Raw genomic sequence first — 20,376 nt, 5'->3', positions numbered from 1 at the left:
GCACATTATGTGCCAGGCGACAACTCTCAGAGGTAGTTATTGTAAAACGGTAATTTTTTTTAAAGGTAACATCAAGATCTTTGTACAAATATAAAATTAACACATGTCAATGATATCATTTAACTCATCAATTAATGAGGGATCTAGTAAGATGTTACAACTGCTCAAAAGAGAATCCAAAAAGCAGATGTACGGAAGCCATCAGGAATGCTGCAATTAATTTACTTAACAGACACAACACTGGTCAATATCCACAGGGCAATAATTGACTGCATCTCCACTGGATACAATTTGTATTTTTATTGGCAAAATCATTTGCACTATGATCAGTTTTCTACAATTTACAGAGTGGTAAAAGAGCTCAAAGACAATGAAAGGCAAAGATAATCCAAAGAGAAACTAGACAGGACACCCAATAACCTTTTTTGCCCATTTCAAAGTCTTTCACAACTTTTCCTAACATGATGACTATCCTCCTTTCATGACAAAGCAGAAACGACAGAGACGGGCACAGAAAGTGGAAAGGGAAAAGCCATCTAGTGCCAGCCCCATCGGAGTGCTGAGGAAGTCCATGACAAAGATGTCACATCTGGGATAAAATTAGGAAAATAAGAATGAGATAACTTTCTCATAAAGCTATAAGATTTTATTCAAAGGACCGTCCTTTATTAGAGATCATCTCCTTCACACTTCTGTGGCATTAAAATGTACTTTCCTTTATGAAAGGATGGCGGTAATATATGGTAGCAGTAGTTGTTCTTTTTTTTTTTTTTCAATTTATTTATTTGGCTGCGCTGTGTCTTAGTTACGGCACACGGGATCTTCGTTGCAGCATGCAGGATCTTTTAGTTGCGGCATGCGGGCTCTTAGTTGTGGCATGCATGTGGGATCTAGTTCCCTGACCAAGGATCGAACCCTGGCCCCTTGCATTGGGAGTGCGGAGTCTTAACCACTGGACCACCAGGGAAGTCCCGAGTAGTTGTCCTTTTTTTAATGTACGTGTTTGATGAAATAAAGGCTGGCAACCCTATGTAAGTCCCCATCTTAAAAAAAAAACGTCATTTTTATTGCTGTGTTTTATTTTTAATTCCATTCATCTGCGATAGCCAAAATTCTGGAAACGCTGATCCTGTTCACAATTCTGAAATTTTGTGCTGTAGGTAAATTCCTTAAAGGATGATTCCTGAGCAATACTACCGAGGTCCCCTAGCCCATCAGAGTTCTCCTTGTAGTGGAGGATGGGAAGCTGATTTGGACAGGGCATCCAGATATGAGGCTGAATAGAGAAGGAAGAAGAAAATGATGACCCATGGTTTGACTCCCAGGGATGCCAGAGGGAGGTTAAGATGGAGTAGAGCTAGAAAGTCACCTTCCCTGGTGCTGGCCTCGGAATTCATTCTGTGCGTCGTGCTGCAGGCCTGTCAACAGCCTCTACCTACACCATCCTCCCTGCCCGTAGCAAAGAAATTTTTGAGGCTCAATAAAACCTGGCCTATGCTGGATGTGGTCCAGGAAGGATAGGCAACAGGGCTTGGGACCACCTCCCTTCTGAGAGCCCACCCTAAGGCCTAGGGTGTAGGGATGTAAGCAAAGTCAGGAAGGAGAGGGGTTACAGACTTCTGAAGCCAACGACTGACTAGACCTGGAGGACTGGAACAGAGATTTCCTGGCATGTTAGATATTAACATTTGCAGCCTGGTTTTCAACTCCTCCACATCAGGAGTTTCGTTGGCAAAACCCTGCTGCCTCCCCCACATTTGCCTGCCCCGCTGCTACAAGTCGGAAACAGCAGAGGCGCTGCTTTTTTTTTTTTTTGAACATCTTTATTGGAGTATAATTGCTTTACAATGGTGTTAGTTTCTGCTTTATAACAAAGTGAATCAGTTATACATATACATACGTTCCCATATCTCTTCCCTCTTGCATCTCCCTCCCTCCCACCCTCCCTATCCCACCCCTCTAGGTGGTCACAAACCACCGAGCTGATCTCCCTGTGCTATGTGGCTGCTTCCCACTAGCTATCTATTTTACGTTTGGTAATGTATATATGTCCACTGCTTTTAAAGGCACAGTGCTGCCTGCCAGAGAGCAAGATGCCCTGGCGGCCCCTTCCCAAAGATCAGGGAGGGCAGGCGCTGGAGTTTGGGGTTTCATTCCCATCACCGTCCAGAGGGGAAGGTGGGTTGAGTCCGAAAGAGGATCCACAGGCACAAGCATTCTGTGTGTCAAGCACTGCTCTTCCGAGTGCCTGCTTTCTGTTGGACTCACGGCAGAGAAAGAAAGCAGAGGGAAGGAGATAGTTCCCGAAGGTTTTCTTAAAAAGTGCATTTAAACTTAAGACTATAGTGCAGCTGAACAGCTGGATTGGAAAATTGGTTGTTTAGCTCTGCAGTCGGTGTCAGGGCCCACTGGCTGAGAGAGAATAAAAGCTGTTTGAGTTTGTAAACTGCCAATGCTATGAACCAAGGCAAAGGGCCTCTAGGGAACGGGGACTCAGCGACCTCTTTTCCCCATTTCCACACATCAGGGGGAATGACAGCACTGAGCTAAGGAACCATTGCCAGGGGCCTGGGCTGGCAGCACGACAGGCAGTGGCCCTGCTCTAGAGTTTTCCTGTTCCCAGCTCTGCCTTTAAGGAATCACAGCCCCAGAATTCCAGAATCTCAGATCCAGAGGGGACCAGAGATTGCACAGAATGCCCGCTTCAGCTCCCTGGACAGATGGTCCCCTAGCACAGATGCCCAGTGCCGCAGGGAATGCTCACAACTCCTCTGCCCCGATGTTTGCCAGCTCAGATGGGTAGTAAATTTCCTTCTTGTGTGTGCTGAAACCCACATCCCTTCCACCAACCAGCATGGTGGGTATATCCCTTAAATGGGAATGGCCCCTCAGATGACCTGACCCACAGGTCACAGACTACTCAAATTCACCTGCAGGCGTTTTTTTCTTGGCCTAACTAGTGCTTAAAACTCCTTTGTTAAATCCAATATTTACTCCAGCCCCTGCACTCCCTGTTGTCCCCTGGCCCAGCCACTTTCCTTGTCTGTGAGACCCGGCTGGTCTCCAGAGGTACACTCTGGGTTTTTGCAGTGACCCTATATGAAGGGCTTCCTTGGTCTAGTGTTCATTCCCTTCCTTTATAAATTAGCCTCTTCCCTTCCAGAGCTACACTCACCCCAGGGATTTCCTTCCTCTTGTCCTGCTCTTATCTCCATCTTGCGACCTTTATCAATATAAAACCAACCAAACCAGCAGAGCAATTTTACTATTCCTTTTCCTGTGCACGTGCATTTAAGTCAGTGGTTCCAATCAGCAGCAGTATCACCTCTACCCTACCTTCTGGGATTTGGGGAAACCGGGGGTGTTATCATAATGACTGGGGCAATTAATGCTTGGGGGCCAGAGATGCTAAGTATCCTGCTGTGCAAGGGATAGTCCCATTAAAAAAAAAAAAAAAAAGCCACTAACCCTCTTGGAGAAACACTGATTTAAATGGAACTAGCTTAATTTTTTTCCTATATCTTTTATTTAACTTCTTTCTCTATGCCTCTTTAAAATGGGGATAACTTATTTCATTCGCATAACACTACATTTCTTTCATAGGGTTGTTGTGAAGATTACACAAGATAAAACAAAACAGATGCATGACACATCTGAGAACATAATAAATGTTAGTGATGATGGCTGATTTTAAAAAATTGAGTGGTGAGACAAGAACAGGTGTGTCTACCCATGGATCTGGAGTCTAGTCCTACTAGAATAGCTAGTCTGCCATTAACCAACCATGTAATTCTGACCATGGCATTTCTCCTCTCCAAACAATGAGGGGTTGTTCTAGATTTCTGGAGACCTGTTCTTCCCAAATATTCTATGGTTCTGTGTTACTAATATGATGCATGACATACCCTTTTGATTTTCTTTCAGGCTTTCCTAGCCTGGGCCAGCACTCCCAGGAACAATGTTGAAAGCTGACCTGAGGCTATATTTCCTCCTACATCAGATTAAAGGACAAAGAAGACAGGTAAAGAAGAAACAGTGTGTACAGGACAGATACACACAGGATATCATTTCTTCCCTGAAGTCTGTGATATTTTGAGGGAGGCTGTGTTGGCTGGTGGCCTCAACTTTTTCCAGTTGTCTCCCTTCCTCAAATGGAGAAAGAGCTTTCTCTCCAGAAAACATCCTTTTGTGCTGATCACTGGACTCTCACCACAAAGGGATTCAGGGAAGCAGCTTCTGAGGCTCAGCAGTGAGGCAGAGGCTCAGAAATAGATCCCCCCACCCTCCCTTCCCGCCTGCTAGAAGGAAGGCTGACCATGGCTGGAGGCAAGAGGACATCAAAGGGAAAAAACAGCGGTTCAGCTCATTTGAATAAACCAGGAAGAAAGGAACTGCAATCGCTTATTATTGAGAGAATAATTCGTACCTAGGTTACATACAGTATGAGGAGATGGAGCATGGATGGTAGAAATTAACAAAATAAAAATCAGAAATATAATCTTCTTCGTGCCTGGTGTGGAGTTAGAGTACCATTTACTCCAAATTTCTTACTTCAGATTTCCCTCCTGGATATTTGAGGAATCTTACAAATGATTCCTCCAAGCACCAGGAAGAAGAATATTCAAATAAGGCTGGAACCTAGGGGGTTATCCTCAGGCAGATTCAAGTATGCTGTTTTAATGGCAAAGGGACCTTCCTCTTAGATTTTATAGATTGCTGGGGCCCCCTGGTGGAAGATAAAGGTTACATCTGCTGGTTAAAGGCCACAGATTTGATTGGTCACTCACGTTTGAGGAAGCTGCAGCCCCCACTTCTGAGGTAAGCAAGAGAAAGAGGAAATATCAGGTGCTAAGTATCTCACAGGCATTACTTCATTTGTCCCTTAACGCTCTGTTTTCTAGATCAGGGAGCTGAGGCTCAAAGACCCTAAGCGAACTAACTGTCTGAGGTCACCTGCTAAATAGCTAACTGGCAATCCTAATTCAATGCCAAGGATTCCAGAAATCCTGATGGTCACAAATGTTTTAAATACAGACAACACACACACACACACACACACACACACACAGAAGAAAAAGAACACAGATGCAGTTATCCCCAGAATGTGTCCCATATTTAGGTAACAGCTTTATCCAGTTTTAAGCAGTGTACTTTGCTGGAGTTTGAATTAAGGTTTTTCAACACAGTGCACCAGAAGTTTCATGTTTCTTTAAATTGATTTGAATACATGGCTTATTTCCCACTTTTTCTTTTAAAGGTTAATGATGAAGGGAAAAGAGCCGCAGAGGGAGAGGAAGCAAGATGGGGCTACCCAGACCAAATGTGTTAATTAGCCAAGCAATGCTTCATATCACTCCCCCTCTTTGGGTGTTGAAGAAAATGATCTTTAAGGACACGTTAACCTAAAAGATTTTTTTTGCACACCTTGCCCTAAACCTGAAATGACTGCTTACTCCTCTCTCCCTTCTTTTCTCCACCCCTGAAAGGTTTTCTGTGTGTGTGTATGTGTGTGGCAGAAACATTTGAGTATCTAACTGAAATCTAGGAGTCTAGTAGGACAAAGCAAAAAATCCATTCTTATCCTCATGACCTTGTCCCCAGCAATTGCCCACTGTTCCTCTCCCTCCCAAAACTTCCTATTATAATTATAGACTACAGCAGTGATTCTCAGAATGTGGTTCCTAGACCAGCAAAACCAGCATCACTTGGGAACCTGACAAATGCAGGGGCTTGGGCCCACCCACACATACTGGTCGGAACCTCTGGAACGAGGCCTAGCAATCTGCTGGCAAAGCCCTCCAGGTGATTATGATGCTTGCTAAGGATTGAGAGCTACTGCTCGAGAACAGGGTTCTTAACCTAGGGTCCACAGAGAGTGTTAGGGGGTCTAAAAGTTCCTTGGGTTTGCATGTAAAATTTTACATATGTATTTACCCTTCCTCTGGAGAGAGGATCCAGAGCAGCCACCTCTTGACCCCGAACAAGTTATGGACTACTTACGACCCTATAACTCTGTTTCATGGTAAACATCCTCCTGCTTGCACCCACAAACTCTTCTCTTTCCTCCACTTCTTTACCTTAAAAGATAACTGGCTTTCCCCCAAAGAATCTTAGTGGTCATTTTCCCACACCTCATCTACCTTCAGTACAGGAGATGGGCCTCCCCTGTACTGCACCCCGACCATTATCCCTCTGCACATAAGTCTCTGCTCTTTTAAGACTTAAACGTATTCTTCTCTTTTCTCCTCCTTTATTATGTCATCTGCTGACCTTCCAGATACCTTCCCTCATTCATTATAGACTTTGGGTTCCTACAGTCCTGATATCCTGGGTGATATCAACATCATATGAATGAATGATTCATCCAACACCCTAGCTTCACAGGACTGTCACTGACACATCAACATCAAAGAATTTCACCCCCATAACACTTCAACCACTCACTGTGCCAGGCCTGGGACTTGCCCTTACCTGGGATTGTACCAGACGGCTAAGGCTGAGTTACAGTGTGGTAACAAACCCCCAAATCTTGGTGGTTTCCAATAAAACGTTTGTTTCTCTGCCCAATGCAGGACAGCTGCAGCTCTACTCCCTGTTCTCGCCAATCTTGGAGGCAGGTTGAAGAAGCAGCCCCCATTCTGGGGTGCACTAGCCTTGTGCTGAGAGAAAGGAGCAGACTGGCCCCCTCAATGGTCCCCAAATCTCTCCTCAGAAGTAACATGCTTCATTTCCACTCACATTTCACTGACAAGCCTGCTGCGAGAAAGGCAGGAAGCACAGTCCTCTCCAAGGCCTGGTGGAGAGAAGAGGCAGACGTCTTTGAAGTCTTACTAGGACATCAATCTCTCTCAGAACGTGGCAACCTGTCTCTTCTGCTCTCGGTCCACTCCTACTATGCCATTCTTCCAATTTCATTAAGGCTTTCCATTTCCTATCACCCCCTCCTGGAAATAGTGAGAGTAGATACCCTGAACACTTAGTCAGTGCTGACTTGACATCTGTTATCCCATGAGGTATCTGGGGCTTAGAGAAGTTACATAACCTGTCTTCACTTTCTTCTCATGATTGTCTAATAGATTAGAACCATCACTTCAACTATTAGGGAAACCGAAGGACCACGCAGAATTGCAAGCCCAGGTGGGACACACGAATGTGTAGTTAACAGCAGTCTGCAAGTTGTGTGATTTTCCTCCTGAAGCACTCAGCAGCTGGACCTACTGGTTCTCAACCAGGGGCGATTCGCTCCTTAAGTGACATTTGCCAATGTCTGGAGACATTTTTGATGATCATAATTGGTTGGGCAGGGAGTGCTACTGGCTGCTGGCATCTAGTGAGTAGAGGCCAAGGATGCTGTTCAACATCCTCCAGTGCACAGGACACCCCTCCCCACAACAAAGAATTTTCCAACCCAAAATGTCAGTAGTGCTGAGGTTGAGAAACCCACGTCTAGAGATGGGGTAGTCTCAGGCACTTGTCTTGCAAAAGTTTCCTACTCTGTTCTCTCTCCTGTTCTCCAGAGTATCGGTTTCAGACCTTCTCCATTCTCTTCAAATTCTTATCCCAACTACATCCTCTATCATACTCAACTCTCTCCTTCCATGCTTTCAGCTACAGTCTTCTCAGATGCCATTGTTTCCTCACCTAAAGGCCCTTGCGTGTCTCCTCTTATCTGTGGCATTCTTCCCCACCTCTTCAAATTCCTATCCTGCCTTTAGATGTTTCTCATTTCTTCAAGGAGGTTGTTCCTAAACCCTTGATTAAATGAGGCCCCTCTTCTATATTTCTCATAGCAGCATGTATTTTTCCAACATAATTCTTCACATAATAGTATGTGCTTAACTAGTTAGTTTCCCTAAGCCATGAGAGCAGGGTCCACATTCATCATCTTCACCACTGTATCCCCAGTACCTAGAAAGTATAAGATACATAATAGATACCTAATATTTACAGCCCAGGGCTTTCCTGAGCTCCTTTTCCATTTGAATCTCCTCAATGCACAAAATCAACACATCCAACTCATGATTTTTTTCCTACCTCATCACCACCACCAAAAACCTACACTTTTACCCATATTCTTTATCTCAATGAATGGCACCACCATCCACCAACTGTCCAAACCAAACTTGACACCTCCCTTTCCCTCACATCCACATTCATTCATGAAGTCTGTCACTTCCACCTTGACTTCTCTCAAATCCGTGCACTTCTTTTGGGTTTTTGTCTCAGACACAATGGTTTTAACTGCTGACTCTTCACTTCTTAGTTGCCTTGGACAGATTAATTTTGCTAAGCCTTAAATACCTCCTGGGATAATAGATGCCAAGTCAGTACATACTAAGTGTTCAGTAAATGTTACCTATTATTCTTTCCAGTTCCACTGCCATTGGCTTCGGAGTATCATCGTTTCCAGCCCAGATTGCTGCCACAGCCTAATTGTTCTCCCTGCCTCTGATCTAGCCAGCACTCCAGTCTCTTATCAACAATGTAGCCAGAATGATCTTTCAAAAATGCAAATGAGATCATGTCACACTCCTGCTTAAAATCCTTTGATGGCTATCCACTGCCTTCAGGATAAGGTTCAAACTTGTTAGCTTGGCTTATCACATCTTCCAGTCCCATTACCCAGCCCCTCCAACACTCCAGTCCCATCTCTCGTCACTTCTCCAGTCACATCGTTCGCTCCAGTTATGCGGAACAACTTTATGTTCCCAAACAAGCCATTCTCTTACCTGCAGTACTTTCATTACTGCTTCCTCAGCCCATGTGGAAACTGTCTTCTGTCCCTAACTTGACTGGTAGACTGTTAGGCAACTTGAGGGAGCTTCCCTATTCACTGTGGTATTCCCAGTACCAGGCAGGCTCTGGCTCCTATTAACCCTTAATAACTTTATTGAACGAATTTAACTCTTATCCTTTATTTTGAAAAGAAAGCAAAAGGAAAACATTAATCAAATGAATTTAGGGTTGGAGATGTACATAGCAAGATTATCCCTGTATCCCCAAACTTGTAATGACCTGAAATCTTTCTAATAGCACTAATGCTTTTTATACCTTTAGAGGTTGGATTTGAGCAAATTCTAGCAAACAAGCACTGGCTAGGCATTCGGCTGCTAATGACAAATTAGCTCAGTTACTAGTTTCAGCTTGCCTTCTTCTAGCCTCAAGACTACATTCAATAAGGATGATAAATCTGCAGTACCAGGAATCAAGGTGAGTAGGATACAAAACCCAGGAAACAAAACATGGTATGCAGTTGTTATTATTAAAAAGTAACTTTTGGGACTTCCCTGGTGGCGCAGCGGTTAAGAAGCCGCCTGCCAATGCAGGGGACACGGGTTCGATCCCTGGTCCAGGAAGATCCCACATGCTGCAGAGCAACTAAGCCTGAGTGCCACAACTACTGAGCCTGCGCTCTAAAGCCGTCAGCCACAACTACTGAAGCCTGCGTGCCTAAAGCCTGTGCTCCGCTACTATAGAAGCCACCGCAATGAGAAGCCTGCGCACCGCAACAAAGAGCAGCCGCTGCTCCCCACAACTAGAGGAAGCCCGTGTGCAGCAACAAAGACCCAACGCAGCCAAAAAATAAACTAAAAAAAAAAAAATAACTTTTTTTAAGAAGTCACAAAACATGGGAATGGTTGTGTGGACACAGAAGCTGGCCTCATCCTTGTCTCTAATGCTCCTCTTGCTTTGTTATCATTTTTAAAATGCCATCCCTACTCTTTCCACTCTCTCTCCCACCCCACCCCCAGGCCTCCTCATACAGGTGTATACTACTTACCTCTAGGGGGATATCATTTGTATGGCAGCGTATGAAAGGTGCGCCCAAAAGTTGTGCAGTGAGCACCAATCTGTGCCTACTGTGTGACAGCCATAAGCTCAGGACAACTGACCAGATGCTTTACCCACCTTAATGGCCTCAGCTACCAGGGAATGATCTTTTGAAAAGCATGTGGGCTAGCCAAACTCTTTATGGGAAGGTTCGCTTTTCTTTGATATCCCTCCAAAGAACAGAACCTGGGGTTCACAGACCAGTTTCAATGAAGCTCCTGAAAATGAATATAAAATGTTGTACTTTTTTAATGAGATTTCATAAGTTTCATTAGCTTTTCAAGGAGGGCTATATTCCCAAAGTTTAGGATCCACTGCTAGAGACCCTAGCACATGCTAGGCATACAAGTAATCATTGTGTACTTTGTGACAAGCCCTCAGTACCTTTCACACTAGCCCCAATTCAAAAACACAACAAAATAGAACTCTGCACTTGGCACCTCTTCATAAACTCAATAGAGGCAAATCCATTGTCACCATTTGAAATCTCTTCAGTAGCAAAGAGGGTGGTGGACAGGTTGATATATTCATGGGTTCAGAAGAGTTTGGCAGTCTTGGGCCAAGAAGAGGGCTTGCCTTAAATCATTCTAGACATGCAGGTGCTACTGTATCTGCTCTAATTGTCAAGGGCTCTAGTGGGGGAAACTCCACAACTCACTGCCTTAGCTCAATGCTAAAAGTACTCTGCAAAATTTTGAGGTTTCCTTCAAGATTGGGAGCCTAAAAACGAAATACAGCAATTACTCTAATAGTTAACTGTGTGTATGTTGATTGGAGGTGGGGGGTGATTAAAAGTTGTTGTTTTTGAGTACAATAACTTCTATTTATTCTCTTCATTCCTGTCAGACCAAAGACTATATAAAGACAGAAGACAAGATTTTGCTACATACAAAAACAATTACATATTTCCCCAATAATGACACCATTAAATGGCAAAATGAAAAATATTTAATACACAAAAAAAGCACAACAGAATCAACAGATATTAAAAGCATTACATAGTGCAAACACCAAAAAGATACAGAGCTATTAACTTAGTGGTGCTTATAAAGATTAGGCAAGAACTCATGAAAATATCTCCTTTTCTCATTTGGTGGGCTGGTCACTATTCAGTTATTTTAAATTGCCTTTTTCTTCCCATTTTATGAAACCACATTTCCTACTCCTATTAATTATGACTACCTAATCAGATATGTTATTTGGAAAATTGCATGCTTTCTGTATACCGACTGCATTTTATGCCATCTACTCAAGTGCATGTAAGACAGAATTTTTTATACCAAGACCACAGCAAGGCAGTTGTAGCTACTAGCCAAATCCACACACACACACTTCTCTCAGAACCTAGAGGCAGAACTCTTCTAGACAAGAGCTCATGTCAAGCAAAGGATATCTGAGCTAGAGGCATGGGTAAAAGGAAGCAATATAGGCTCTGCTAGGCAGGCACAAAGGGGAGTTCGTGCTCAGCTTCCAGGACATGAGGTATTCTGAATATATACCCCAGAGCTTGGTCTACCAAAAGCGTAACAACTTCTAGTATCTTATTCAAGGCAATTAGAGGTTCTATTGCGCTCCCACACTTAATCCCCACAACAAACTATGAGGTAGAAAGAGCAGTATGTGGACTCATTATACAGATGAGAAAAATTGAGGCTTAAGAAGGTCAAGACTGGGACTCACCATGGTGGAATAATCTTACTCCTTATCTCTATCCAAGAGGCACTTAACAGCGCCTAGCTATAGACTAGGAGAGAGTTCTATTCAAGAGGCTGCCTTGCCAAGTGCTGAGGAAGCCAGAAACATTTCATTCCTCCTTTAAAACATGTTCTGTAACTTTCTAAAGGGGGAAAGAAAAAACCAAAGGAGACATTTTGATTCTTTATGAAAAAGGAAGTGGAAAAAATGAGGCAAACTGTAGGGAACAAAATGTACACATTGCTATATTTAAAATGGATAACCAACAAGGACCTACTGTATAGCACAGGGAACTCTGCTCAATGTTATGTGGCAGCCTGGATGGGAGGGGACTTTGAGGGAGAATGGGTACATGTATATGTATGACTGAGTCACTTTGCTGTGCACCTGAAACTATCACAACTTTATTAACTGGCTATACTCCAATATAAAATAAAAAGTTTAAAAATAAATAAATAAAATGGATAACCAACAGAGACGTATTGTATAGCACAGGGAACTCTGCTCAATATTATTTAACAACCTAAATGGGAAAAGACTTTGAAAAAGAACAGATACATGTATAACTGAATCACTTTGCTGTACACCTGAAACACACTGTTAATCACCTATACTCCAAAATAAAATACAGTTAAAAATTAATAATAATCTTCCTGTAGGAAGAGGACAGGCTGACCTCAATTTCTAAATGCTGAGACAATAGGGGAACTAAATCCCCTGTTGCCCCATCATACACACAAATCCTCAACTACCGTTGTTTTGTACTAGATGGTAGTTCTGATGTCACATCTTTCCTTCTTATTGCTAGAATCTACCACCTAACTCTGCAAAAGAAACAATCCCCAGGACTGGCTGGAAAAGAGGAACCTTATCTAAAGATACTGTAGTTACAACCACCCAAGGGGCAATACAGAAGGCCTTTGGTATAAAAGCAATATCCAGAAGTAGATAATAACTTTGAACTCCAAGAAAAAAGAGCAACAGGATGGAAGGAAGGAAGGGGAAAATGTCTGACATCAAAGTACTTACTGTTTAAAAAAAAACAAAAATGCCTTAGGATAAGAAATTAGATGCTCTAATAAACTGTTATAATAATGTCAATTTGCCAAATTACAGCAACTATTCGAGAAAGGAGTTGCTCTGACAGCACTATTTGGCCCTTTTTAGGATCCTTGACCCATCCTGCCCCAAGAAATGAGGAGTTCTACTTGCTGTGCCATGTTCCCAGAAGACATTTAATAAAGATCTTGAAAGAAGGAAAACAATCTGAAGAAGCAGCATCTTGGATTTCAGATAAGCTACCAAGATATACTAACTACCTCTTTCTGCAGATACACTTCTTTCTCTGTAACATTTCAGTCATTCAAAAGGCTCTTGAAAGAAGTACAGTAAACCCAAGTGTAGGTTTATTATATGTTCTTTAACAATGCCACATTCACCAATAGTAGAATTATTTGGGATTGCACGTTCATTGCATTAAAAGATCTCAAAATGCTAATAGGACATTCTCCCATAGGAGAGAAGAGGTCTGTGGCTCTTAAAGAAAGAATATAGCAATGGCAAACAAGGAAAGCTCTGTCAACAAAAAGGATATCTCAAGGCCATCTGGAAAACTGTCTTCAGATTAGGTCTGGGGAGCTACCTGAACCACTACCTCAGATAATCCTCATTTCCAGTTTAGCTTCAGGGTCCTCTATATTCCTGCTCAGCTAACCACAGAACTGGGAAATTCCAGCAAAGTAATCTCGGCATAGCGTATGGCAGTGCAAAATTTCAGACATTTGTAAACACTGTACATGTTACTTTTGGCACAGGGGAGAGCTTGCAGGTTCCTTTATCTTTGAAGTACAGATTGTAAACACAGCCAGTCCACAGACATTTTTAGCAAAAGCTTTAACAGTCTTGATAGTGTGTGTGCACACATGTAAACCCATGAATGGGAGATCTGTCAAAATGAATTCTTTAGGACATGGGCCTGAATAATTTAAGCAGGTATCTGGCTAAATGGAAAACAACAGATTCACAGTATCTAAAATCATATACTTTCAGAAGTTCATATAACTCTCTGTAGGAAAAAAGTCAAATAGCTGGTTAACAGGTTTCCTCCTTTCTAAAGAAAACCAAGAGGTAACACTACAATAGCTTTGTAGAACGCGAGATCTTAACATTTACTAATTTCTCAGTGACTGTCAAAGGAGCCAACATTGCATCGAACTGACATTAAAAAAGTTCACAAATGATCCTGACCTTTAAAAATAAATTCTTACAAAGAAAATAATGTCCCACAAAGCATTACATACATCTAAATATACATAAATTATTATTAAAACACAACTGAGTATTTCAAATGCTTGGCAGTGATTCAATCTTATATTATACAACTTCATGGCAGTTTGGAAGCTGGCCTGGCTGGACACTGACCACCGTTCAAGCCTAGGACTGGGAACCTATGATATTCCATAGATGGACTGTGAAGAAATGCTTATCAGTTTAAAGCCTGGATCTACGATTTTTATAAAGTCTGATTTAAGTATTAAATACAAAAGCATACCAAACATTATAATTACGGTGCAACTAAAATGAGCTAACAGTAAGAGACGGAAGACATTTTTAGCTATAATCTAGAAATTCACTGCTTTTCTAAGGATTTGTCATTTCTGCTCTGAACATTTTGTCTGGGATAACATGGTCATAAATATTAATTTATATAACTAAAATAAGAAATTTAATGCTAATGTGGGATGATTTCATTAATCACAAGTCTATGGCATGATGCAGCGGAATCAATAAACTCCACTGACACCTACTTTAACAGATCCTTTCCTCACAATTAAGATTTCAAGCCAAGCATGGCTTACCTATAACTAGGAAGACCATAATAATTTAATGTCCAAAAGAAGACATTTGAGAGTGAAAGGGGAGCAACAAAGATGAACTGGATAGGATGCTGAAAAATAGGGGTAAACTGGCACTGTCTCCAGAAAACCAGAGTACATAGTCACCCTAACTACAAAATAAATGACAGTGTTTGGAAGTCAAGAGTTTCATCATCACATAGCAGTAAACTATGAAGTCTTCAAATACAAACCATGTCTTGCTTATCTGTACCGCAGTGACATTGAAAAAAAGAACAAAATCAAAAACAGATCAAGAAGAAGGCTTAAAGATTCTTGTGGGTGAAGAATTGCTCTGATAGTTCTATTTGGCCCTTTTTAGGATCCCTGACCCATCCTACCCCAAGAAACAAGGAGTTCTACTCGCTGTGCTATGCTCCCAGATGACATTTAATAAAGATCCTGGATGACGGAAAACAATCTGCGGATGCAGCATCTTAGATTTCAGATAAGCTACCAAGAAACACTACCTACCTCTTTCTACAGATACACTTCTTTCTCCTTAATATTTCAGTCATTCAAAAGGCTCTTGATAGAAGTAGAGTAAACCCAAGTGTACATTCATTGTAATACTTTCAGCTCAAATGCGCAGCTTAAGATCTTCTAAGTAAAGTACTTACTGCTAATGGGGACAGTAAAAACTAAGGTGACCCAAGGGGAAAAGAAAGTAAGTAGAGTAGCATAAGAGGATTCTGTGCTAGGCAAGGATGCACCAAATTAGCATCAAACATCTACACACAAATAAAAATTTAAAATTTTTTCTTATTTAAGTTTTCTAAAAAACTGCAACTTTATAAGGAAACAGAGGGTACAAGTGCAGATCCCAGCGCTCCCTGCTCCTTCTTTGAGTTATCACTTGCAAAAGCAATTAACTGGCAAAAATAAAACAAAATCGAGGGCTATCAAACTATTATGAAGAGAGTAATGGTGGGGGGGGGGGAATTAGGGTAGAAAATTATTTAACTTTCTAAATATTTAGAGCATTTACCATAGTCTAACAACACACTGAACAGTCTAACAAAACACTGAACTTGAAGAACAGGTTCTACTTATTGGGGGAAAAAACCCTTGTCTCTAATGCCCGGAGAGAGCCAGAGACCTGAGTTTCATTCCCCGAGAAGAAAAAATACTGGAGAAAAGAGTTCAGGTTCCTCTGCCATCTTTACTTGTCTTCCCAATGGGAGGAGTAACTTATCTGATTATATAAGAGAGCTTGACATTTACTGTGCCTTTTCTCTTTGGGGAGAAAGGGTTAAAAGTCTCTGTTCTCTCTGAGGTCCTATTTTGGCTGCAACTCATATTCTCCAATAATATTTTAAGGTTATTAGTTGTTCCAAATTCAATAAGCACCATCATTTAACAAATAATGAGAAGCAAGCAAGTATGGTTTAAAGGTTTACTGCAAGAGACTTAGATTCTAGTAATAGCTCTATCACTAGCTGTGACTTTCAGCAGTCATTTATCCTTTCAGCCTCATGTGCAAAATAAAAGGGGGTTGAGTAGATGAGTGCATTCTAATTTTAAAGTTCTATGAGTTTAACAAAACTTCTCTAGAAATTAAATACAATGCTAAACAAAGGGATCTTGTTCTACTTCTTGTACCTGAAAACACCCTTCCGTCTAGGGCATGGCAGGGCTTCCAAAAGTGTGGTTTGTGAACAACTTGCGTCAGCTTCCAGAAACACTTGTTCAAATAGAAATCCCTGGCCCAGACCTCAGGGATCAAAGAGTCTGTGTGTGCGCGCACTCCTGTGAGTGTATGCACGTGTGTGTGTTTGGGGCCGGGAGTTGAGATGGGCGTGTAACAAGCAACACAGGTGATTCTTATGATCCTTAAAATTGATAATTCTAGGGCCTTGGTTTTCAAAATGGCTACATTCATACCGGTACCCAGGCATACACCAAGATTTTTTCCACAAGGAAAGCAGACAAGAATATCTGTAAAGAAAACAACTTAAAGATCTTCAATTTCCATATGTATTATCCTAAGATTTACGTGATCAGACAAGCTCAGATCAGATCAGATAGCTTCAGAGCTATCATTTCTCTTTAATTACTTTCCTTTTCACAACTGCTATACTGTTTTCAGAAGAAAGGCTGCCTCTCACCCACCTAAAATCTTACTATGGGGCATTGCCTCAGAATGTAGAAAACCTCAGAGGCATCAAACAAAAAGACAAAAAACCCCTAGCAGACTCCCAAGAGACAGGAGGAAAGAGTAAAGCAAAGAGAGCTTTGGTTAAAAACTGTGTGCCTTATCTTTTTTAGAACTGTCATTGAGAAGAGGTTGTGCCATAGATGTATATAATACATTTAACTGAATTAAAAATAAAGTCAAACATTTTGACTGAAAATGAAATCTGATTTGGCTGATAAGTTTTATAATGAGAATAAGCTTTGCCAGTTTATATGACCCAACTTTTTCTATAAATTCAATCAGCTAAATCTACAGCTCCAAGGTTTGGGCAAAAATATCTTTAAAGGACATCTACAATATACTGGATGATACATCCTCTGTAAGTACTTAAATTTATTTTAAAAATTTAGAAGTCAAATTAAACATGTGCAAAAGGAAAACTAATAGAATGTGAGAGCCATGAAATGGTGGAGGAACTGCCTGGAAAGCGGCACAAGAGAACATTCTGAGGTGACAGAAATGTTCTATTAGAAGGGAACACTTTGTTTGCTAATTATACCTCAATTTTTAAAGTATGCAAAAAGTCATAAATACTTTTTCAAAATTCTTTTTGAGGTACATTAGCAAAAATGTTTGCTACCACTGTTCTAGGCACTTTACAAAAATATTGGTTCCTCTGAACAATGCAACATAAAGTGATCTAGTTTATACATAAATTACTTATGTTTTTTCGTTGTTAGCTTTAATGTTTTTCTAATAGCCATCTTGGATTTTGAGGCCTAAGAACATTCCCTAACAGAAAAGAAGAGTAAGGAATAAAATTAACTAAAGAAATGATTAATCTTCAAGTAATTTGATAAATCAAAGAATGGATGTATTTCTATTTGTACTGGTAGTTGCTCCCTCCCAGATCCTCATCTTCTTTTTTTTTTTAAATTACTTTCTTTTTTTGATATCATTTTTTTTTTTTTTTAATATTTACTTCTTTATTTGGCTGCACCAGGTGGGAATCTTCGCTGTGGCATGCAGGATCTAGTTCTCCCACCAGGGATCAAACCAGGCCCCCTGCATTGGGAGCGTGGAGTCTTAACCACTGGACCACCAGGGAAGTGCCAGATCCTCATCTTTGAAGACAGAATGAAGTGATTAACTTCTCTTTTAATGTTAATGGAGTCTCCAAATTGATAATCTAGCTCGAAAGAACTTATTATCAAATTCCATATAAGTTTAGAAGCAAAAATATGTCCTAGAGCATAAATGTTTCCATGAATAAATGAAAGTATGAAATGGGTCACACTGAGTAGAGATGCTCAATACTGACATTTTGATATATGACCAGGCCCTGTTAATATTTGTCTGCAATTATTGATTCAGCTATGCTATAAAAACCTTAATAACCAACTGAATCTCCTTCTTGCAAATAGGACATGAAGCCCCAGCCTTCTTTAATCTTCTGGCACAATGAAAACAAGTGACAAGATGGCCTGTCCTCCCATGAATTATGTTCCCATCTCGTGGTCTTTTCTCACATAGACTACATGGCTTCAAGAGATTCTGGCAATCCTCCATGTTTTCTGTATCTGTTCTCTGTTCAAAAAGGTTATCTGATTGTTCTCCCATGCTTGATATGGTCTCTTGGCTTTCAGAACTATGAGCCAAATCCAAGAATTCCACTGAGTTGCAGGGACCAAAAAGTTTGGAGTTTTCTTCCTTTACATATATATCTTTAGGTCTAACAACTGGAGCTGATATGGTTCTTCTGCAGTCAGGAACATCAATTCCTTCATTTTCTTGCTTTTCAGGTATGGCAGTGATATCAGACGTGGAGAGAGAATGGGTTAACTTAGAACAATCTGAATACCAATCCTTCCTCAAGGCCCAGCAACGAAAACAGTACCTCTTGCTTGGAGAGTTAAATTTCTTGCACTCAGTACACTGCCACTCATCCTACAAAGACAAGTGCAGTCAATTAATACTCACTCAGTGGAGAACATGATGCTGAGAAAAAGGGAAAGTAGGCCAAATTCTCATCATCTCACACTAAGCTAGTAAGAATCCAGACATTCCACACCAGTGGTCTAGCTTAGAACTTGAACAAAGTCTGTGGCTATGTGTAAATAAGTCTTGAGAAGTTTTAAAACGATAGTGACATAATTGCCATTTCAAGCCAAAATTTGATGTAGCTAATCTTTTAAAAAAAGTTAAATCATTTTAGCTTTCTATTTAGTCTGGGTAGAATTTACATTGTTTGCTTTTCCCCACTGCCTTCTTTTTAGGTCATTTTTCTTTGTATAACTTACTCTTTTATTGAGCAAGAGGCTAAAGAATGAAGAAAAGATAATTCTGTCATTCTTTCCTACTAATTAAGAAATGTTATAAAATTTGTCAAAAAGGAAGCTAAAATTAAAATGAAATTTGAAAACTACTACATTTACTCATGCTCTCTCACTGCTCTCAGGATCACAGGTAGCTAATTGTATGCCTAAATCACATTCTCTGAAAAATGAATGTTCTTGTCCTTGAATGCCAAGTAATTTTTTTCCTACTTCTCCATGTTCAAATTAGGAGATACCAGAGCTCAATGAATTTCAAATGCCTTTCTTAATTCAAAGGTAGCTACCTGGAACTAGTCAAGAGTATTTAATGTGGATAATTGCCTGGCTTTGACAGGATCAATGACTTGACACATGCTGACTTGATTACTTTCAGAACGAAGGCCAAGCACTTCAAGTTTAGAAGTCATAACTCAACTGCCTATACTGAGAGGCAGGGACACAACCATTTGTTAAACTGGGATGTTCTCCAGAGAGCCTCAGAACATTCTTGCCAGTTTAAGATCCTCAGATCTCATCTGAAATGCTATACAAATACCCAAAGGAACTTCAAAGATTTGGAATTCATAATTGATGGTGTGTCACAGTCTAATTGGCATCACTTTTCTTTTTTAGTAGTACATAAAATAATAGGGCTTATTAAATTCCATGGCATCTCTGAATTGATGAAATATAGTCTATTTGCTTAATAGGTTTTCTGGGCCCAAGTAGCCTCAAAAGTCTGATTAAGATGGAAACACTTATCTCTGCTACTTGTATTATGGTCAAGAACACTTAATGGACCAATATATCCCACCTTATTACTTAGCTATGCACAAATAATTTGCAATGAATTACCATAATGGTTAGCAGTGGTGGGGTGTGAGCTAGGGGGAAGGATCAACACTAGAGACAACCTAAAATTTTTATATCCTTAAACAGCAAAATGTAAAATCCCCTCCTTATCCTTCCCCCACCACCCTTCTTCCCACAGTGAGTTAGCTGAGGGAAGTACTAAAAGGGAAATGGGGAACTAGCATGAAAAGAGAAAAGCAAGGTATACATTTGAGTCTAAACCTGAGTTGCCAATTGGTGACAAATCCACACCTGTTATCTAACAGCTTAATACTCAATATTCATTTATCAGCCCTCCATTAATATAAACCTGTGTGGAAATTAAGCTATTTTCCATTTGTTTCTATTTAAGAAAGCACTGAAAGTATTATACTTGACCAAGAATTTTAGATAGCTTATAGGCCTATCTTTGGGATTACAGAGAGGTGTTTAGTGGGAAAAGCAGTACAGGACTATTTTGAATAACTGTGTATCCACTGCATAATGTCCAAAGAGTTTTGAAAGCAGGGAGAAAGGCACACAGAGAGGCATTTAAGTCATCCCTTTTCAAGGCAGGGAGAGGATTAGATCAACTCATCCCCTTCTCTTCTCAAATTCCAATAAAAATCTAACAAGATGTAAAGAAACCAATACCTCTTAACACCTAGGAAAG

The 20,376-nt window shown here is 40.7% G+C and overlaps 1 protein-coding gene across 1 annotated transcript in view; it reads right to left on the bottom strand.

Moving 5' to 3' along the window:
• Positions 1-10,761: 10,761 nt before the first annotated feature.
• MDM4 (MDM4 regulator of p53) overlaps positions 10,762-20,376 on the bottom strand; it is a 41,928-nt gene continuing 32,313 nt past the window's right edge. The window contains exon 11 of the mRNA XM_059940035.1: positions 10,762-18,504. Within this exon, the coding sequence (XP_059796018.1) occupies positions 17,932-18,504 (573 nt within the window). The 3' untranslated portion in view covers positions 10,762-17,931. The remainder of the gene's footprint in view (positions 18,505-20,376) is intronic.

Source organism: Balaenoptera ricei, chromosome 1 (assembly GCF_028023285.1).
Source record: "Balaenoptera ricei isolate mBalRic1 chromosome 1, mBalRic1.hap2, whole genome shotgun sequence".
NCBI lineage: Eukaryota > Metazoa > Chordata > Mammalia > Artiodactyla > Balaenopteridae > Balaenoptera > Balaenoptera ricei.
This window is presented reverse-complemented; position numbering and strand designations above follow the sequence as displayed.